General features: G+C 40.2%; 1 protein-coding gene across 9 annotated transcripts in view; it reads left to right on the forward strand.

The window, feature by feature from the left end:
* Window positions 1-23,108, forward strand: part of ATP10A (ATPase phospholipid transporting 10A (putative)) — a 149,772-nt gene that overhangs the window by 79,576 nt on the left and 47,088 nt on the right. For 5 of the 9 annotated variants that reach the window (XM_042840825.2, XM_065580828.1, XM_065580829.1 and 2 more), the window contains 6 exons: window positions 868-953; window positions 1,059-1,166; window positions 11,142-11,248; window positions 11,347-11,478; window positions 14,119-14,249; window positions 15,960-16,212. In XM_042840825.2, coding sequence (XP_042696759.2) covers window positions 868-953; window positions 1,059-1,166; window positions 11,142-11,248; window positions 11,347-11,478; window positions 14,119-14,249; window positions 15,960-16,212 — 817 coding nt within the window. Of the gene's footprint in view, window positions 1-867; window positions 954-1,058; window positions 1,167-7,398; window positions 7,532-11,141; window positions 11,249-11,346; window positions 11,479-14,118; window positions 14,250-15,959; window positions 16,213-23,108 lie in introns of those variants that run through there. The other 4 variants (XM_005283195.5, XM_042840827.2, XM_042840828.2 and 1 more) reach the window with 2 other exon arrangements.

The following is a 23,108-nucleotide window of genomic DNA, read 5'->3' on the forward strand; positions in this document are numbered from 1 at the left end:
TAGGAAAATAAATAAAAAACTACAAATGCAAAACAAGATTAAAATAAATTATTTAAATCAAGCTGCTTGCTGATTTAAATTATTGAGATAGGGTATTTAAATCACTTTGATTTAACTCAGTCCACCCTGTGTTTAATACCTCAACCACAGGAAGCATCTCATTTCATTAATTAAATGAAATAATTGCTGTATGATAGAACATTCTGTCTCTAACACCCTAGCCTGTTAGCTGTTGGTAAATGTCCAATGACCAACTTCAGCCTCATTAGCCAGAGTATCAAGTAGAGTTTTGAGTGCTAATTAGGAGAAATAAAGGATCCTACCGTAGGTGTCTAATTACTCTATTGGATTATTATATCTGAGCTGGTATAAAGCAATTAAGAAATATTGCTTATATTTCAGAAAGTTCAAATTAACTTTTTCCTAATTCACAATATATTGACTTATAGTGTTCCAGACTTGTAGTTGCTTTGTTTAAATTTGAAGTATTTGAAACCTAGTAATGATGCTTTGAATATTTTCAGCCTACTCGGACAAATTTGGTCTTTCCTCTCCAACCCAAAATACATGTCTCCTCAGTCTGACTTTTTGTTTATTTCATGCCTTTGAGACTTGTGTTCTTTACTTTGGGGAGTGGTAAATCATCCTTTTAAGGGGAGACTTTCAAAAGCACCCAAGAAATTTTGAAGCACAAGTCTCATTGACTTTCAGTGACACTTGTGCTGCTAAGTCATTTTGATTGAGGTGCTTTTAAAAAGCCCACCCATAATGTATTATGGATGTTGTGCAAAAAAACCCCAAACAATTATGCTTATAAATTAAACGCTTAATGAAAAGATTAAATATTTAACACTTTTATGATTCCAGGACTCTGAATTTGACCCCTTGAAGTTCACCAGTGTCATTGAATGTGAGAAGCCAAACAATGACTTAAGTAGGTTTCGAGGTTACATGTGAGTATTTCATATAATTACCTTCAGTCTGCAGCCCCTTTTCTATAAAACACAATTGACTTCCAGGCTCTCTTCTTCTGGTCCCCTGCCTCATTCCCTACACAGCTTCCAACTTCTGAAACAAATGAGTCAGGAATCCTACAGACAACAGCTTCCTTCACTACACAACCCTGATTCATCCCCAGAGCAGGACCATCTTGTGCTCTTACAGAGGTATCAGTTTTACAGGAAAAAATAGTATGTGATCATGTAATTCAAGACTGTATCACAATGCATACACACAAGAGAGCTGAATTAAGGTTGCACAGGCAACTTTAATTCTGGCATTTCTTAACTTTGGAATGCTTTGTCTTGCTTATCAAGAGTAACTGCTAAAATTGTTCTCTTTTGTAAGGTGCATCTATTCGTTGAATACCCCATGTCTTGGGGCAGTCATTCAAAACTCCTGCCTCTCCATTCAGATGGAGTTAGAAGTCTCTCACTTCCATTCCTGAAGATGAATTTATTTGTCAGTAGTGGTCAGCTAATACCCTGGCTATAAATGCCTGAAGCAGGGAGGTAATAGATAAAAGATTCCTCCCCCACCACCCTCAAGGAGCAAAAAAAGCCCACCTGGAAAGGGGGTGGGAGGGAATCAGTTGCATATTATTTTTGTTAAGTTGTCTGTGGCTGATTTTTCTTTTTAAATGATTCTCATGGAGGAAACTCAGAAGTAGAAATGATATTTCTCCACTCACATTGATGTTTTCTTCCTGTCTTTCAAGCAAATAAATAAAGTTGTCTTAGTTTTGGTGGTGTTGGCTTAGGAAATATTGTCCTGGAATAACTTTACATTCTTCAGTCTGTAGTCAGGTACAACATGAGAGACTTCTTTACCTAAATCTTTGTCTAAACTTCAGTTAAAATTAAAAAAAGAAAATAATTCTGTTCAGTGGACAGTGATGTATTCCTGTGTCTCTTATTAGCAGTGATGAGCACTGTTAATAAACTAGATGAATAGTGCAAAAACTGAAAAATGGGGCTTTGAATCGATATTGCCTTCCATCTCACAAACTGTTATTTTTGTCACCCTCCTTCCCCCCAGATTTCATAAACTGTTTATCCACATTAGCTTCAAACAGTGAGTTCAGGATGGACACGCCTTCATATATTATTTGAAACATTATAAACATTATCAATGGCATGGAACAGATTTTCAGCTTGTGCAAATCAGCATAGCTCCTTTGCAGCTACATCAGTTTAGACCAGCTGAGAATGTGGCCCTGTACTAGTCACACAAGATATACATTTCATGTAAAGATGAGAGCTGGTATAACTTACTTATTGTTTGTTTTTCAGTTTTAGTATTTTTTATATAGTACAGTTTTCGGGGGTGGGTTCCTCTCTAGTTTTCCTATGTGGTGAGGGCCTTCTTACCTTTGGCCCCTGTTTGCTTGCAGCCTTTCCTAGCAGGTTATGCCAAAACCCCAAGGATTAAAGCCCTGCCAGACCTGCCACAGGTCTTTCCCCCAAGGGCTTGTCTACGTTGCCCGCTGGATCAATGGGCAGCGATTGATCCAGCGGGGGTCAATTTATCGCGTCTAGTCTAGACATGATAAATCGACCGCCGAGCGCTCTCCAGTCGACTCCGGTACTCCACCGAAGCGAGAAGCGGAAGCGGAGTCGACGGGGGAGCATCAGCTGTCGACTTACCACAGTGAAGACACCACGGTAAGTAGAACTAAGTATGTCAACTTCAGCTACGTTATCCACGTTATTCCCGTAGCTGAAGTTGTGTAACTTAGATTGCTCCCCGCCCCCAGTGTAGACCAGGCAGGCATCCCACATCCTATGGCAATATAAGGCTTGCTCCAGCTTCAAGAGCAGATCTAGGAAGTTGAAAGAAGACAGACTGAAACTGCTCCCCATAGAGTGCTCTCTGGGGTCCGATTCACCCCTGTACCTCAGGTTCAGCCACTCAGAGCACACCAGTGACTTCCTCATCTCCAGCTCTGGTAAGCCAGGACCATGGTGCAACTTCGGGCACTCAGACTTAACTTAAAGACCCCATTCCCCTGAGAAACAGTCCAAGAGGAGTGAAAAGTCACCACCAAGACCAAGGAGCAAGGAAACCTCGCATCCCAGTGCAGCACTGCTGAGGCTTCTAGATACCAAGACTTCTGTCTTGAAAGACTTCTAGTAAGCTGCATGCCAGAAAGTCGTCACCCGTCTTTTAAAACACTAACAATTCTACAGGCAGCAGCACATTCAAAATGAAGTAAGCTGGCCTGTTCCCTAGCAGAATGCCAAAGTATTACCCGTACTGGTGGTCAGTATCCTGTATGCAGATCAGCATACTAGTCGGCACAATGAGCGATAAAAAGTACAATAAAATACATTGAGGCAGGCCTGGCCCCCAGCTTTCTCAATGTTGCAAATGTGAAGCATTACTGAAGCTGGCCTTTATACTCACAGTCATAAACTGCACTGAACATACCCAGTGCATGCTGAGGGGGCAAGCAAATGGTCTATTCCACTCAACAACTTGATTTAATAATGGCCACAATTTCTGCTCTTTTGTGGATCCCAAAGTCATTTCCTCATTCCCCCCACCCTTTAAATAGTTCTTGTCCTGCTTCTAGTGTTGTGAGAAGAATAAAATAAAAAAAATTCAAAACCCAGCATGAGCATAGCCAAGCTATATACAGTATTGCTAACCATGATTTGGGCCCCAGAAATAATAAAATTTGCCTAAAAATACTGAGATTTTGTTTTAAAAATACATGGGGGCAGTATGTGCTTTCTGGTTTTACAGCTTTGCTCTGGAGCTATATGGGCTAGAATTATTTTTAAATTTTAAATAAAAGCTGAAAACCTCACATAATCACATGACTCCAGAAGCTTGGGGCTTTAAGAAACACCAAATATAGTGAGAGTTGGTAATCTTGTGTATGTATAAGAGAGTGGTGTTAACTCACAACATACAAATGTATCTAAAACCATGGTGCAATTCATCAAATAAATAAATGTAAAGCTAGTGATAGGGGGACATCCAAAAGTTAGAAGTGCATTTCAGAATAAAGTTTTGATGCCTCTCTTTCTCTGTGGCCTGCTGCAATCAACCTTCCCCAGCAGGCCCTGCCACACATCTTCCTCCGAGCAAATCCCCATCCCCTTTATCTGTTATCACCATGAATAGAATAAACTAGTAGTCTGCTACTCCCCTCCAGAGTAGCAGACTACTAGTCACTCTCCTCTCTGTTATTTTCAAAGAGAAGGTCACTGCCACCACTCCCAAAGTCAGCATGGTCTCTGGTGGAGAAGGTGCTTAGCAGTGCTCCCCCACATATGACATCTGGGAATCTGCTTAAAAGGCCTCTGAGGCAAGCAGACCCACATATGCCCTGGTGAGTAATTGCTAGGGAAAGCTCAAGGTTCAAGCCAACGGAAAAGTAAGAGATGCCATGATTTTCCTATATTTTTTTCTCTTGGATGAATTAGAAGGAGCACACACTATCTGGACACTCTCTCTAGTAAATAAGTCAAACTGACTTGTGCTAATCCTCCTAACCACAAGGGTTAGGCTTAGTGAGTCAAAAGATCCCGAAAACATACAAAGGGTATGTTTTCACTACCCGCCGGATCGGCGGGCAGCGATTGATCCAGTGGGGATCGATTTATTGCGTCTAGTCTAGATGTGATAAATCGACCCCCAAGCGCTCTCCCATCGACTCCTGTACTCCACCGCCGCGAGAAGCGCAGGCGGAGTCGACGGGGGAGCAGCAGCAGTCGACTCACGTCGAAGACACCACATGAAGACACCACGGTAAGTCGATCTAAGTACGTCGACTTCAGCTACATTATTCATGTAGCTGAAGTTGCATAACTTAGATCGATTCCCCCCTCCTCCTCCCCAGTGTAGGGCAGGGCTAAGTGACTTCATCCGTTTGACTTCTACCATGTAATCAATTCCAGTTAGGCTAAGTGACTTCATCTGTTTGACTTCTACCATGTAATCCAGGGGTCGGCAACGTTTGGCACGCAGCTCGCCAGGGTAGGCACCCTGGCGGGCTGGGCCAGTTTTATTTACCTGCTGACGCGGCAGGTTCGGCCGATCGCGGCCCCCACTGGCTGCGGTTCGCCGTCCCGGGCCAATGGGGGCGGTGGGAAGCTGCGGCCAGCACATCGCTCGCCCGCGCCACTTCCTGCCGCGCTGGTTTTGAATTTTTTCTGTGCACATCCCCTAGTTTGTAATTTTCTTTCCTTAAATTTCCATGTCCAAATAGCTCATCATTTTTCTATATACCTAGTTAGTGCATCATTTGTAGGACGGGGTGGGGAAAAGTGGAGGAAAATAAATTGGTTGTATTTCCCTCAGCTCTGCTCTCCCATGGCTTAGTTTCCTCCATGTCATTTTCTAAGAGTATGTAGAACACCAGTGGATGACTGTGATTTACTTTGTTATGTACAAATGAAAATTAGTAGCAAATGCTGTTTGTTTAGTGATGGGTAAAATGGGGAAAGGTTGCCATAGGATTCTTCAACTTTTCCTCCTTATTCTTTTGAGGGAAGGCCCAGTCAATGGATGAAAGAAAATAGATTTGGGTCTTGAGCATCAACAGATCAGTTTGAAATGCTGCACTATTATGGAGTGGCACAGATTGTGTTCTGTTTGAATTCAGTGTTTTATCTGAGCTAAATGAATAAGAACACATTGGGCATGAGGTGGGCGAGAGCTGCTGAGTGCAACTGAAATATTTTAATAACAAGACAAGTAAGCTTGAGATTCCCTTGTATTACTTTCCTGTGCCGGTAGCATGTTATAACTAGGGCCCTACCAAATTCATGGAATCCTAGAAGATTAGGGTTGGAAGAGACCTCAGGAGTTCATCTAGTCCAACCCCCTGCTCAAAACAGGACCAATTCCAACTAAATCATCCCAGCCAGAACTTTGTCAAGCCTGACCTTAAAAACCTCTAAGGATGGAGATTCCACCACCTCCCTAGGTAACCCGTTCCAGGGCTTCACCACCCTCCTAGTGAAATAGTTTTTCCTAATATCCAACCTAGACCTCCCCCACTGCAACTTGAGACCATTGCTTCTTGTTCTGTCATCTGCCACCACTGAGAACAGCCTAGCTCCATCCTCTTTGGAATCCCCCTTCAGGTAGTTGAAGGCTGCTATCAAATCCCCTCTCACTCTTTTGTTCTGCAGATTAAATAAGCCCAGTTCCCTCAGCCTCTCCTCATAAGTCATATGCTCCAGCCCCCTCATGATTTTTGTTGCCCTCCACTGGACTCTCTCCAAATTGTCCACATCCTTTCTGTAGTGGGGGCCCAAAACTGGACTCAATACTCCAGATGTGGCCTTACCAGTGCCGAATAGAGGGGAATAATCACTTCCCTCGATCTGCTGGCAATGCTCCTACTAATGCGAACCGCGGCCACTGGGAGCTGCAGACGGCCATGCCTGTGGACGGTCAATGTAAACAAACGGTCTCACAGCCTGCCAGCGGATTACCATGATGGGCTGCGGGTTGCCCACCACTGACCTATACTATACACATTTCATGGGGGAAACCAACATTTCTCAAATTGGGGGGCCTGACCCAAAAGGGAGTTGCAGGGGATCACAAGGTTATTTTAGGGGGGTTGCAGTGTTTATTGCCACCCTTATTTCTACACTGCCTTCAGAGCTGGGCAGCTGGAGAGTGGTGACTATTGGCTGGGTGCCCAGCTCTGAAGGCAGCGCCTCGCCAGCAGCAGTGCAGAAGTAAGAGTGACAATACCATACCATGTTACCCTTACTTCTGTGCTGCTGCTGGTGGCAGCTCTGCCTTCAGAGCTAGGCTCCAGGCCAGCAGCCGCCACTCTCCAGCTGTCCACCTCTGAAGGCAGCTACACCGCCAGCAACAGCACAGAAGTAAGGGTAGTAGTACCGCAACCCCCACTCTACAATGACCTTGCGATACCCACCCCCCACAACTCCTTTTTGGGTCAGGACCCCTACAATTACAACACTGAGAAATTTCAGATTTAAATAGCTGAAATAATGAAATTTACAATTTTTAAAATCCTATGACCATGAAATTGACCAAACTGGACCCTGAATTTGATAGGGCCCTAGTTATAACTGTATACACAGTTTTATAGTGAACAGTATATATATCGCTCTCCGCTGTCATTAACAGTCATCTATAAAGAACATGTGTGGGATATAAAATCACAAACCAGAGCTATTACTTTTCCAGTAGATTTGTGAAAATCAAGTCCACTTATTAACAGGGAAGTTAACTACAATTTGGAGACTTTACTGGAAACTTAAGCTAACATCCTACTAATTCGCAAGTCAAGCTTCAGGAGGATTTGGTCTTAAAAAGAAGAGATGGCATAATACTCAGAATAGTAGGATTACTGCAGTTTCATTGTGGATAATTTAACAAATTATTCTCCCTAGATTGTATAAGACTTTGATACATCCCAAATACTCAGCGTTCCAAGCTGGCAGTGAATGATTGCTGCTTATTGTGCTGAGCATCATTAGGAAGTCGATGATCAAGGGATGGGACAGTGATGAGAGAGGACAAAAGCAGAATTTTGGTAACTCAGAAATCAATAAAATGAAATTGTGTTCTGCTATCTTAGAACTGCTGAGGGGTATTCTCTACTAGAGTGGCAGAAACCATTTGCGCTTCATAGTTGCAAACTTGGGGTAATCTTACTAGTTCCATTTCCTTCTCTCCTCAGTTCTGGTCTCTTGCCAGATATAATCACTGCTGTATTTATAACATATCTAAAATCCACACCTTCCCACTGCTAAAACACTTGGCAATACCATGGTTCTTTCTCTCACCTGGTCATCTAAATCAGATTGCAAACTCTTTGAGGCAGGGAGTGTGTTTTCTTTTTTTCTGTGTAATGCTTTATGCACACACTGAGGGCTACTCAAATGAGCAGCCCTTTACTCTGAGAGTAGTCTCAGTGTTTCCACAGATTAAGTGTTGCCAATTCTGGTGATTTTACTGCTAGTCTCATGATATTTGGTGTGGTTTTTAAAGCCACAGCTCCTAAAGGCATGTGATAAGGTTAGAATCTCAGCATTTGTTTTTAAAAAGCATAAGTTTCTAGCACTCAGGTTGTGAAGAAAAACATGAACACATGACCCAAGTGCATCTTAAAGGCTCATAAACCAAAGACAAATAAAAAGAACCCAATTTTTTTAATGAAAAAAATCTCACCTTTTTAACCAATTTCATGATATTGGGGGCCTGGTTCATGGTGTTGGGTTTTTTTTAAATGCTCAGGATTTGCAATACATGGTGTTAAACTGTACCATACTTAAGGGTGGCAAAATCTACTATAAAATAACATATAGAAAAATAAACATAAAAATAAAGTTGGATTATGCAGCAACAGCAGTTAGATATCTTTATTCTAGTGCATTCAGTTTCTCGACATTTCACTTTATTTATTAGCTCTGCATTCCAATTTGTTTTGAAAAATTAAGAATCCTACTTTCGGTGCTGTTTATATGAATGCACAGTAGTTAAAATATTTCCAATTTTCCTTCACCATCTGCTCTGCAGCATTAAGATACTGGAGTTTGTTATGTGGAATTTCATTCATACACAGCAGGTCTATAAAAGTTATTTGACTTTTCTTCTCCCCTTATTCCCCTTAGCAATGTTATAGTGCTACTGATGTAAGAAGTTATTTTTTTATTCTTAATATTTCCCTTGTGGCAATCCATTCACCCAGGCATTTTCCCCCTGTTTCTCTGACGTAAATGCAGTTTTTGTCAGTACATAAATAACAAACAGTAAGTACTCGGCTAGGATAGATGTTATTTTGTTTACTAAGAGTTTTTCATATATCCCGATGCCCCACTTTTTTCTCTGTTTGGCTTCGGTGGTCAGGCAGTTGTTTATAGAGGCTGATCTTATTACCACTTAGTGGTTAATTTGAAACATCTTAGACTTCTTATATTTACCTGGATAAAAAGAACATCCAAATTTCCACATATCCCACACTGTGGAGAAAATTCAATGAAAACAACAGACTATTTGGGATTGCTAAAGGTTCAGCTGTGCATAGAAATACAGAGGTAGAAAACGTCCTGATTTCTGTGCAGGTCATTGCAGAGAAGAAAAGAGTGTTCACCGAAGAACTTTTTTCATTTTGTCTCTTCGGTGGTGAAGTTGTTGCATGATATTGGATTATTTACTCTCCATCTACTGGAAATGTTTACTGCTTTGCAATTAAGCTTTTCTCGGGTGCATTGTACGCTTTTTCAAAAAGATTTGGGAATTGAAAACATCTGAAGCAACTTTCAAACATGAGAGGGGTACAGAACACTGAACCTGTGTGCTAACTCGATTAAAACTTTAAAAAAATCACAATCTGGTAGGGTTGACTCTGCTATGGCACACCAGTTTAATTCAGAACAGCCGTACTGAAGAGACATTCTTCAGTGTGTGGTGACAGTTACAAAGTTTAAGTACTTGTGGGCTTGTCTTCCAGGGTCAGGATGAAGTATTAGGATCCAAAAGCTATGGAAGAGATTTGGGGGAGAAGAAAAGTCAAATAACTTTTATAGACCTGCAGTTTGATCCATGTCTGGCTGACCACTTTGCTAAATTTGGACAGAAGGGGAAAGCCATCCTACCTGTCCTCAACTGTAGGTGACAAATTCATTGAATTGATGGGAAAGAAAATTAAAAACTCCATAGTAAGAGAATTGCAGCAAGCCAAGTATTTCTCTGTAATTGTTTCTTCAGCATTGCTGTAGCACATGCAGACCAGCTCACATTCATTTTCTGATTTCTCGTTCAGAGGGCCAAATAATTGGGTTTCAGCCACTTGAGAACCACACAGGGGCAAACCTAGCTGAAGCTGTGCTGGCTATGATAAATAACCTAGGTTTGGATGAGTCTAACGGCTGTGGGCAATTGTATGATAATGCTAGTGATGTGACTGATCGTTCCAATAGTCTGCAGGCCCATCTGTCACGGAAAATCCACCAAAAGACTATGTGCCATGTGCTGCACATTCCCTAAATGTAATTGGAGTCAGCAGTGTTAACAATTGCTCAGATGCACATATTGATAGAAAACTATTTTCCACAATCTAAATGCTGACACGAGCCAGAGATTATTGATTCTCAGCTGTTCAACAGAAGAAGAGTCTATGTTGTTTAAAAGCTTGTCTCTTTCAGCAGCAGAAGTTGGTCCAATAATCAATTACCTCACCCACCTCTGTTCCCCTGTAGTGAACTCATTATCTTTTTTTCTCTGTCAGTGCTTGCATGGAATAGCTAGAGCATTTAATGTCTAAATTCACATACAATATCAAGTCAGCAGTGAGAACCTGTTAGCTGTGAATTTTTAATTTTTAGCTAAACATATCATTCTTAATGTCTGGCTATGGTGCTTGTGTTGTTCCCATATGCTGTTAATTCTTTAAATGACATGTTTTTAATCATCTCAGGAAAGTTTAAGTATGTTATAACCGGATGGGACTTCGGGATATTCTGTGCCTAGAACCCCAAGAATTTTAAATTTGATCCTGTTTAGCAGGCAGTAAGGAGATCAGAGTGAGGGGGCCAAAGAGAGTAAGGGTGAATAGGCTGTGGAGGGAATGGAGAAGAGCAAGGAGAAAGGGATCACAGAGTTCCCAGAGACAGAATTGGGCCAAAAGGGCCCAGGGAATTCAAGAGATTGAGACTTGGAAAGGGAAAAAGAAACATTTACTGGTTAGAAAATAGAAAAAAAAAACAGAGACACGCGGGATACTTATAAAAATATTTTGTAGAATTCTTCAAAAATAATCTTTATAGTACTGTAAGTGCAAAACTCAACTCAGGAGTACAGCCACAACTAGAACCGCCATAATTATAAAGTCCATGCCATTTCTTCTTTAAAGAGCAGTCAGTAAGAAATATGTAGTGCAGTCATCTTGCTCTCACTCATGCACGTACATCCTTCCCCTTCACTTCCCTTTCATTGGACCCAAATATATCCTCCATGGAATATCTGTGGTGTCAAAACTGCTTGTGAATCCCAGAGTCCTTTGTCCTTAGGCCAGTGTATGGGTAGCTGACTATTTAAGCTTTGGGGATAATCCGCAGATTTGTTTTACTCAGTGGGGATGTGATTCAGTAACTGAAAGTTTTGATTCTGTGTGTCAAGTTCTGTTATTAAATCTTTTGCAGTGTACATAAAAGTGGGAAAAGGGATGGACTATATAAAGAAAACCTTTTGTTGCGTGGATGTACTGTTAGGAACACAGAAGAGGTTACAGGGATAGTAATCTATGCAGGTAAAAGACAGCTTTTCTCTTTTAATTTACATGTTCAATTGATAGTTTCCTTAGACTGTCAACAAATATCTATATTGTTTAATGTATTGCTTCTGCAGGGCACGAGACCAAAGCTTTGTTAAATAACAGTGGACCACGTTACAAGCGCAGTAAGCTTGAAAGACAGATGAATATTGATGTCCTTTGGTGTGTCCTCATACTTATAGTCATGTGTCTATTTTCAGCCATTGGTAAGTCCTCTTTACAAATAAAAGTTAAGTCGACCAAACTCTATCCTAAGAGTCACATGCTTTGCTTTAAAAATTCAAAAATGTATATCTTCTGTCTCTTCATTCATGTAGCTACTTCCTTTTCTATGTAAAGTTTGGGTTTTCTGTAGGAAACTTCAGCTTTGTACATAAGCTCATCCAAATAGTAATCTTTTAATAACCATCAACTGCATACCATTACTAGACCAAATCAGACAAATATTGGGTCAGGCTCTGCCACCTTCAGTAGCAATGAGTAGTGCCCTACTTCAAAAGTAGTATCTTTGAAATCAATTGATCATGACTAAGGGTGGCAGAATTTGGCACATACTTAGTTGCCAAGGTAATATATGAACACAGAGTAAACATAACTAGCACAATACCATTCACCTAGCTCTATTAGATGAAAACAGGGACTCATAATATACAATATTAACCTACCATACTTAAGTATCCAAACATATAATATTAAGTTATTTAAAGGGGAGGAGGGATAGCTCAGTGGTTTGAGCATTGGCCTGCTAAACACAGGGTTGTGAGTTCAATCCTTGAGGGGGCCACCTAGGGATCTGGGGCAAAATCAGTACTTGGTCCTGCTAGTGAAGGCAGGGGGCTGGACTTGATGACCTTTCAAGGTCCCTTCCAGTTCTAGGAGATAGGATATCTCCATTAATTTAATTTAAAGGCCAAATTAAGGTCAAAGAAAAGACTACCATTGACTTCAATAGAATTGTTACTGGCATCAAAAATTTTAACAAAAATAGAGGGGCAGGGGTAAGTTTGGGTTCTGTGTGTGTGTGTGTGTGTGTGTGTGTGTGTGTGTGTGTGTGTATTGGTCTGTGACTGAGAATTTGGTGTAAAGGTTTGTGTGCAAAACATTTCTTTAGCCATTTGTTTTGAATTCCATATTTTGTAATATTTGGGTTTTGTTTTGGTTGTGTGTAGTACATAAGATCTGGAATTTTTCTTGGCAACTTTAAATGTATTTTACCGAAACTTCTGTGTTATTTTAATACCCTTAATTGTGTCTTTTTCCAGCTGTTGATAATCATCTTTAAAGATGAAAATTGAGGGCAAAACTATTATTATGCTCTTTGTTTCCACTGAGTTAAATGGGCAACTCGCATATCCAAAACCAGCATTTCATCCTAACGATTTCCAATTTGTTTTAGAGTAGAACCCTAGTAACAGAAGTGGTTCTTTTTTTCTTTTTTTGCCTGTTGTTAAAATGAGTTGTGTATCCCCATAACTTTCTTATAAATATTGTCTATCAAATATGAACTAAAATGAGAGACCAAGATTTGAAAAAGTGACTAGAGATCTGGGGGTCCTCAATTTTGGGCTGCCCATCTTGAATCACCTTGAGAAGGGCCCTGTTTTTTTCAGAGTGCTGAGTACCCACCCTCTGAAAACCAAGCCCTTTTAAGACACCTCCATAAGTTGGGAATTCATAAATTCGTGGCATCTAAAATCACTAGGTCATTTGAAAATCAAAACATTTAGTAAAAAGAAACTTGATATAATCCATTGCAAGTGCAGAATTTTTAGCATTTTTACTCTAGATTATTAAAAATAGCTATAGATACATCAGAGCATAAATAATGTAAAGCTTTGAACTGCTGCAAAATATTTAGTGAGACAATGTCATTTTTATTTATTGTTATTTCAGCGTGGGATGGGGGCAGTTTAGAAACTTGATAGAGGTGCCTTACAAACAGGGCCGGCTCCAGGCACCAGCTTCTCAAGCAGGTGCTTGGGGCAGCCGCTCCGGAGAGGGGCGGCGGGTCCAGGAATTCGGCGGACGGTCCCTCACTCCACCTGGGAGTGAAGGACCTCCCGCCGAATTGCCGCCGCAAATCGTGATTGCGGGTTTTTTTTGGGGGGGGGGGGCATTTTGGCTGCTTGGGGCGGCCAAAACCCTGGAGCCGGCCCTGCTTACAAAGGATTTTTTTAATGGGCTTTACTCCTTTTTTGTTGCTTTATGACATATAAAGAATAGGGCCTGAAAGATTGTCAGGTTTCGGGGGGGAGGAGGGGTGTTAAGGTATTAGTTTTTTTCTGCTTGATTTTAATATAAATATCAGAGATAACAACTCAGGTCTTCCCTGGCTGGGATGGGAAAACCTATTATATGTCTCAGAGTATATGTTTGATTTTTCTCACACCCTAATTAAAAGGGTGGGATTGCCGTATCTTTGGTAAAGACATCATTGCTCCAAAATGTTAATGCTTTCCTTGCATTAAATAGGAATTAACAAAGAAAGACAACAAACAAAGAGATTGAAATAGTCTGACTAAAATCTCTTCCCATCTTAGTTGCGCAGCTTCTATTCCTTTGACTTTTGTGATGGCCACCTTTTCACTAGTTCTCCAGTTGTCATGGTGTCTTCCAGGGCAGACAAGACTTGAGTTTCCAACATAGAAAATGCATATTAAAAAAAAAAATTCAGGCCTATCTCATAAATCATAACAAAGTAGGAAAAGGCACAAGCTCCCCCTCCCCTTTTTCCCCCCTTTGCTGGTCACTTTTAAAAACAAACACATACAGAATAAACCAATGCTGTGTTGTTTTTAATGTCTTAATGTTAATTTAAGTTTCCATCTATTTCAACTTTTCTGTAGGTCATGGCCTATGGGTGTGGCAATATGGTGAGAAGAAACCAGCTTTCAGTGTTCCCGGGCTTGATGGCAACTATCTATCCCCAGTTCTAGCTGCAGTATATTTATTTTTGACAATGATAATAGTTTTTCAGGTAACAACATTGTCCATATTGGTTCCTGTGTTCACAGTTTACTGATGCTAATAATTATATATAGAGAAAGAGAGCCCAACTTCTCCCACCAAGGAACTTGAGGTGCTAATTAAGTGTTTAAAATACAATACAATTAGATACAATACAATTAAAGCATGAAAATGAAGAATAAAATATTATGTTGCCAGAAAAATAAAAGAGCCTCATTAATGTGCTAATGGTGACCAAAATGAAAACAGCTCTGAAAAAAATCAATGGACAGATGCTCCAAATTGTCTTCCCTCCATTGACTTTAGTGGAGCTGTGACAATTCACACCTGCTGAGGTTCTGTCCCAAACATTCTAGGTGTGTTGTTTTTTTAACAAGCAAGATGGGCTAAGATGAGGAGGGTGCCTGTTGGGGAGCAGCAAACTTCACACTCTGTGGGATACCAGGCTGCAAAAGCTGAGTTACCCACCTACCTTGGAGGAATACCTAGAACCTTGGTGGGTTTGGATTGCAGGTACCTTACCAGGACAAGGTTCATGCTGGGATTTAACTCTTTAATGGCCCCAAACTGTTTAGAATTTATACAGGAGGTAAATGACTAGAGTTGTCATCATTCAGCGTCTATACATAGGAGGAGAATATTGGGCGGATGCAGGGGGGAGAAAGTCTTCTGATGATGAGATCTACCATAATGTTGAATACTGTGGTGTGTCAAGAGAAGTGTGGATGTCTGTCTTTTGGGACATGTAAAACTAGAACTGACAGAACATTAGAAGATAGCATACTAATGAAGGGAACGATCTTGCAGTGAAGAGGGATGGATTAAATAATGGCCTTTGCCATTTCTAGATTATGATTTTAATGTATTAAGAGGTTTTTTTCTATTAAAGAAAACTCAGAACAGATCTACTTAAGTATGCACCCTTTACTATAGGTTTTGTTTATGTACTGCGATTCACCCCACTAGTCTAATTGACCAAGCTACATTTTGTATATAACCAGAAATTTCTGCACTGAAAAAACATGTGCAAGGAACAGTAAACTAGAAATGATGTCTTTCATGGATTTTTGAAAATCCCCAAGAAACTGCTGATTTTTTTTTTTCAGGAAAACTCTCTTAGCTTAACACTTTGTTCAGCAATTACAAAATATGTTCTTCATTCAGCTGAACTGCTGCTCAAAAATTGCAACTGACAACATTGCTTTTTCTGCAGAACCTTCCACCAATCATTCATTTTACTTCTCCTGTTCCTGGAAAGCTAATTTAGTAGAGCCTGTTATTTACACAGATAAAATTTGGGAGCTATTCATCCCTTTTTTAATGCAAGATATTCTTTTGTATTTGCAGGATTCTGACTGTACTGTATGTTCCTCTCCCCCTCCCTTCTTTTCCTTTCCTAGCTTCTTTCAAGCTCATCTTATTACCCCGAAAACGTTTGCTTCTCTCCAAGCCTTGATAATCACATTTCCAGACATAATTATGGATTTCAGCTCTACAATTGCACCATAGGCTTTTCTAATCTGTCCAAGTAAACTCCTTGCAAAAATTCTAATTACTTTACAATATTGAATCTAAGCCTATTAAATTATTTAAGGTAAAGTATAGTACATACACTCTTTGTGATTTTAGTCTGCCATAAAGTTGATTAGATTATATCAATTCAATATAATATCAATGCCCCCTCTTTTCTCCTAATTAGTGTGTTTTCCATGTGTTTTAGGTTCTGATTCCGATTTCTTTGTATGTATCCATTGAAGTAGTTAAAGCATGCCAAGTGTTCTTCATTCATCAAGACAAGGATTTATATGATGAAGAGACAGACTCTCAGCTACAATGTAGAGCTTTAAACATCACAGAAGACTTAGGGCAGATGCAATATATATTCTCAGACAAGACTGGTACTCTTACTGAAAATAAGATGGTTTTCCGAAGATGCACTGTTTCTGGAATAGAGTATTCCCACGATGCTAATGGTGAGCCTCTTGTTTGCTGTCCAAGGGTTTTACTTCAGTTTGATTTCAATCACACAAAAAAGTGACTATGTTTTTAAAACAAAAAACAAATTGTGTAGGATTTATGATATGTGCATCAGACACCACAATGATGGTTGTAAAAATAGCTATAACTTGATGTCTGTTCATTTCGGAATTATAATCTTATCAGGAATTCTTTGGGATCTTGAGTGTGTTGTCAAGGTTGCTATTCTCTGTAGGTTTACGCTCTGATCCTGCAAAGCATTTAGAAACATGCTTAACTTTAAACACAGGAATAGTAGCATTGATATCAATGGGACTACATTGCTACATCTGTCCCTTAATGTGTAACTTCACTCCAAGATACTCAATCAGTGTCAAGAATGAAAGGTGAACAAGGTTACTAGTGTGGCTTTCATGTTAACACAAGAGCACAGTCTGTTGTAATAATATTTCATCTGTTTTAGCTTTATCCTGTTCACTTCAGTGCCCCAGTGTGATGGGTATCTCTGAGTTAACATTCTTTTGCTGCCAAACAAATATTGTAACTGAACAGAACATCCTCAAGTAGCTGACTTTTGAAGCATTAAAATGTAATTCATTACCCCAAGGGAATGAGGTTCCCTTTAGTTGTCACCCATGTGTCATCTCATCAACCTCTTAAAATTATTAAGTGACTTCCGATTTTGTGATTTTGTGTAATTTGTATTAAGCTATTTTCCCCCTAACGTTTTAGCTGTTTCCTTTGGGACTTCAAAGATGTTACATTCTCAAATTTCTTTGCATACTCGATAGATATTGTACTGGCTTTCTAAATGCAGTAATTAAGCTTTTTAACCTGCAGTACATTATTCTTTCCTTGACGTTCATTTGGAGAGTTCAGCTAACACATCAGAAATGGAATAAGAGAGACTTATTAAAGGTGAACTGTAAACCTAAAAAAGATGTTTAAAATTGTATGAGATCCCAAGTTAGTAACAGAATATTGTGGAGGCTTAAATTACAGAGTGAATTTACTTTTAAAATAAAATATTTTAAAATAGCAATCATATATTGCACTTGCACCACTTTTCCTAAGATGAAATCAGTGCACCTGACAGAGATAGTAGGGTATTATTATTAACCCTATGTTACAGATGGGAAAACTGAGAAAAAGAGAAGTTGAAACTTCCCCAAGGGTTCACAGTGAGTCAGAGACAGAAGTAGAATTAGAATCTACAGCACATTTCTTGACTCCCAGTTCTGTGCACTAAATAGTAGACCATACTGCTTCTCTTCATTCTTCTTGTTTACCTGCCACCCTCTGATTTCAGGGCATATTTTGTTCCTTCCAAGAGTTAATGACATTACAGTTAACTAAAGCAGTTCAGGAAGGGCAGTATTTTATGGGTTAGATTGCATCAGGTGATGCAGCGCAAATACAAAAGCCTACACTTGGGTCTTGATGGGTAAGTAAAGAAGAAATTAAGTGTCAAATGTTTTAGCTTACCATGTATTATCACTGCTCTACAGCCAAAATGCTTCTGAAATAAATGTAGTCAAACTTTACTAATTCTGGGTCACTGAGAACGAAAATGATGCTTAAAATTGTTGACTGGCTCTAATTTTCAAGATATGCTATTGGGTCAGTATATACGACCCTTGACTTGGGAATGGCGGAGGATAAGTGAGTTATAAAGGGAAGGGATCTCAATTTAAACCAGAAATGACTAAAATACATCTTTGACTGGATCTATGAATAAATCTATGACTGGGTTTGGAAAGTACTTGCTTTTTAGGCAAAACAATGAATGATGCAATCAGAAGCTGGTATTGCATCATACATGATATGAATTGCATCATGTTATTCCTAGAAGTCATGGATGATGCAATCATAACGAAGCTTACATCACTCTGCTGAACAAATTGCCCTATATCAGCTCTAGAAATCATACAGTGTCGTGCTCTCTTATTTGTCAGTGTTTGATTTTGCAAAGGGACACATTTCTGTTTAGCCAAAGTGAGCAGAGATGCCTCGTACTTGTGTCAACAGTGCAGATAACTTCTGCTATGTTTGTGGTGAAGTAACTTTTGCATCACAAAAGCGCAGTATAACCACTATGGTTAAGAAAGCCTATCACCTTTATTTTGGCTGCAAAATTGGAGATCAGGACAAGAGGTGGGCCCCACACATATGCTGCAACACTTGTGCAACAAATCTTCGCCAGTGGTTGAACAGGAAAAGGAAATTATGCCTTTTGCAGTGCCAATGATTTGGAGAGAGCCAACAGATCATACCAGCAATTGTTACTTCTGCATAGTGCCTCCAGTTGGGAAAGGTGTGTCAAAGAAGAAAAAGTGGACTGTGCATTATCCAAACATTCCATCAGCTATACGCCCAGTACCCCACGGAGAAGGACTGCCGGTTCCCGATGCACCAGAATCATTCTCACTTGAGTCAGACGAGGAAGAGGAAGAGGATGAAACTTCTAGTCCTGAACCATCAATGTCACAGGACCCACATTTTCTCCCATCCTCCTCCTCTGAACCACACCTCATAACACAAGGTGAACTGAATGACCTTGTCAGGGATTTGGAACTACCCAAGAGTAAGGCAGAGCTGTTGGGCTCCAGACTACAGCAGTGGAATCTCCTGGCAGGTGATGTTAGGGTTTCCATGTTCCGTGACCGTCAAAAGGATCTTGTCCCATTCTTCTTCATGGAAGGTGATCTTGTAGCCTGCAACAACATCGATGATGTGATGGCAGCCCTGAACATCGTTCACGATCCAGATGAGTGGAGACTGTTCATTGATTCATCGAAGACGAGTCTTAAAGCTGTTTTACTGCATAATGGCAATGTTTTGCCATCAATTCCAGTTGGTCATGCAGTCCATATGAAGGAAACCTATGACAACATGAAACAACTTTTGAGGTGCATAAACTATGACCAACACCAGTGGCAGCTTTGTGGCGATTTGAAGGTTGTTGCTCTCTTGCTTGGTCTGCAGACTGGATACACAAAGTACTGCTGTTTTCACTGCGAATGGGATAGTCGTGCAAGAGATTCCCACTACATCAAGGAAGATTGGCCACTCCGACAGTCATTGGAACATGGGAGGAAAAGTGTTCAGCATCCACCACTTGTTGAATCAAGGAAGATTTTGTTACCACCCTTACGCATCAAGCTGGGTCTGATGAAGAACTTTGTCAAGGCCATTGACAAAACACAAGCAGCTTTCAAGTACCTCCGTGGAAAATTTCCAAGGTTAAGTGAAGCTAAGATAAAGGAAGGTGTCTTTGTTCGTCCTCAGATTTGTGAACTTCTTTGAGATGATGCATTTGACCATGCACTGCCTGGCAAGGAAAAGACGGCCTGGAAAGCCTTCCAGGTAGTGGCAATAAATTTTCTCGGAAACAACAAGGCAGACAACTACAGGTTGTTGGTGGAAAACCTCCTCAAGGCATACAAAAGCCTTGGTTGCAACATGTCACTAAAGATACATTTTTTGCACTCTCATCTAGATTTTTTTTGCACCGAACTGCGGAGCAGTGAGTGATGAGCACGGCCAGCAATTTCACCAGGACATTGCAACAATGGAGAAACGCTATCAGGGCAAATGGAGCCCATCAATGCTTGCAGACTATTGCTGGACAGTGACAAGAGATGCTCCATTTAATGAATACAAGAGACAAGGCAAGAAGCGCCGAGTAGACACTGAATAGGACTAAACTATGTACATAATAGTTTTTTGCCTTTTGTTTCATAATAAATTATATTTATATAACCCTTTTGCTGATTTTTAAAGTGTTACATAAACAGGACAGGTGAAATATTATCATGTAAAGCAACCATAAACACATGAAAAGACCTAGGTTTACAATTTATGATTAAAACTCTACTATCTACACAATATACATAGACATAAAATGTAAAAACTTAAATATCTTAGAAACAGTAGCCAATCAGTTGTTTTAATTGTCATATTTGAATTCAGCACATCAAAATACATAATAAATAGCACATTTTATCTCTGAAGCAGACGAGTTCTCAAAAATTGTAGACCAGTGTTATCATTGTCAAGTCTATCCATACTTTTTTTAAGTGATTTAGGATTACACTATAAAGGTTAGAAAATAATAAAAACAAAACAGCGAAACTGACAATATACAACATTATCAAAAACACAAAGCAAACAAAATACAGTAGTGATTTTCCTTTACCTTCTCTCATTTATAGGCATCTTTATGCTCACTTATGCAACTAATTCTAGTTGGTGCAAAATTTTCAGATTGAAATGTGATTTTTAAGTTGACAATTCCCTTTAATCATAGTATTTGAATCTCTTCTCTATATAAAGTGATCTTGCACTAATTCTTTGCCTTTCTGTGTATAAATGGCAACCGAGAGTCCTGTGGCACCTTTAAGACTAACAGATGTATTGGAGCATAAGCTTTCGTAGGTGAATACTCACTTCGTCAGACGCATGTGTATAAATAATCATAATTTTCATTGTTTTTATTCTCCACTTTTAGGATCAATGACACAATAAATAAGTGTTCTCACTCAAGATTTTTAGTGTCTATTCTCCAGGCTGATTCCCAGGCCCATTCTTTCTGTGAAGTTACTCCACTGATATCTTGTCTTCCCACCTGATGACTACCCACTAGTTCAGGTCACATAAGATCCCTCCTTCAATTGTTTTTCCTGTCATTAATAACATCTATAACACTTTATGCTCCTGTGTTTAAATACAAAGGATTTGAGGAAGCCCTTATACATACCAAAAGCCAGCAATCCCACCAGGTTGTGTTTAGGATATATTTAATAACTGATGCTGTCAGGCCGGCTCCAGGCACCAGCGGAGGAAGCACGTACCTGGGGCAGCACATGCTAAGGGGCGGTATTCCTTCCATTCTTGGGGCGGCACAGTCCGGGCAGCTTTTTTTTTTTTTTTTTTTTTTTTGCTTAGGCAGTCTGAGCGGCTTTTTTTTGTTTGTTTTTTGTTTTGGGGCAGCAAAAATGGTAGAGCCGATCCTGGATTCTGTCCAGCTGACCCAGTCAGTTCTGGTTGTGGATTAAAATGAGGTTTAGAGAACTCTAAAATCTGCCATTTATAAAAAGATCCAGTCTTGCCACATATGCAAGTTTAAAACTGATTGAGTACTAAGGACCCAGAAAACCAAACAAAACCCATTGGCCTCCCTGCATAATCTTAGCTATTGTATGCCTTTTTCTGTTAATCATAGTAATTTAACACTAGGAACCAAACTGTGAATAGTCTGTGAGGTGATGAAATAAATGTAAAACTCATGGCAAGATCTGATTTAAAACTGTTACATCAATGTCATGATTTGCATGCTGAAATCCACACTTCATGTTCTGTTGTGGTGCCTTGTGGGGGCGAATGTACTTGGAGTAGAAATTCTATTCTGAGCGTTTTGGTTTGAGCTTGTTATATAGGAATGTAATCTGGTGGTACCTGGTAACTCATCTGGCAGATTGGGCATGGTATTCCCAGCTTTGTTCCATGACCTGTGATATGTTACAAACTTTGTTCACACGCTGAAAATTCATCCAAAGGTTCTGGGGTTTTTTTTTCTGTTCTGTCTAGGTTCTTATACTGCCCTCATCACCACAGTATCTGAGCACCTTCCAGCAGTGCATTAAGCAGCATAAGTAACGATTGTCCCATGTGCTTTGTGTACTTTCGCTCATCCTCTTCCCACTGTGAAAATAGCACGTACAGTGCAGAATTTTGTTTTGGTAGGATTTTGGTTTTGGTTTAATGTAGACACTACCCTGTGTTTATGTTAGGGAAGGCAAGGTTGAAATGTACCTTGCATTTGAATTGGAAGATGATGAGGTTTGTGATGATCCTTATTTCCTGTGTGGAGTTCATTCCACAGTTTCGACCAGCCCCTGAGAAAGTCCTATCTCCAGAAGAGACAAGTTTAACCCTTATGGTAGAAAGTTCTATTGTGCCTGAGAAGCAGAACTGTCAATCACAATCTTCATCTCAAAGCTTTAGGAGACCTTTTTAGATATCCTGGGCAAAGACTATGGAGAACCTTGAAGATAAGCACTAAAAACTTGAACTTGGCTACCCACAGAATATCAAGTCAGTATAGGGAGCAGAGGATAGGTGTGATATTCTCAAGTAGCCTGTGTTGCTGAGAACTGCTTATAATAATAAGAGATAGCCTATCTCCTAGAACTGGAAGGGACCTTGAAAGATCATGAAGTCCAGCCCCCTGCCTTCACTAGCAGGACCAAGTACTGATTTTGCTCTAGATTCCTAAGTGGCCCCCTCAAGGATTGAACTCACAACCCTGAGTTTAGCAGGCCAATGCTCAAACCACTGAGCTATACCTCTGCAGCATTCTGTCTGAGTTGGAGTGTCCTAAGGGCTGATGTGTCCAGATATATTTCATTGCTGTAGTCCAGATGGGAGGTGACAAAGTTGTGTATAACCAAGCCCAGGTCATTATCTACCAGGACGGGATGGAATCTCCTAGCCAACTGGAAATGGTAGAAAGTATTATTCAGGGATGCTGCTATATGAGAGCTTAGGGTTAGTGGGAAATACAGGAACACTTCTAAACTACAGACTGAATTGATCGATTGCAAGTGTGTATCTTGAATCAAAGAAGACTGAACCATGGCTGGGAGCTCTTCAGATTGCTTTTCTCGACCCATCAGCATCACCTTTGGCTTGCTTGAATTCAGCTTCAGCCAGTTGTGCTTTATCCGTGAGCTGATTTTGTCCAAGCATCTTGATGGTCATGATGTGGTTGTAGATGGCAGAGGACAGGCAGAGTTGTGTGTCATCCAGGGCCGGTGCAAGGAAGTTTCATACCCTAGGCAAAACTTCCACCTTGCACCCCCCCCAGCCCTGCGGCAGCTCCCTACCCCCA

The sequence above is a fragment of the Chrysemys picta genome, chromosome 1 (assembly GCF_011386835.1).
Source record: "Chrysemys picta bellii isolate R12L10 chromosome 1, ASM1138683v2, whole genome shotgun sequence".
Lineage (NCBI taxonomy): Eukaryota > Metazoa > Chordata > Testudines > Emydidae > Chrysemys > Chrysemys picta.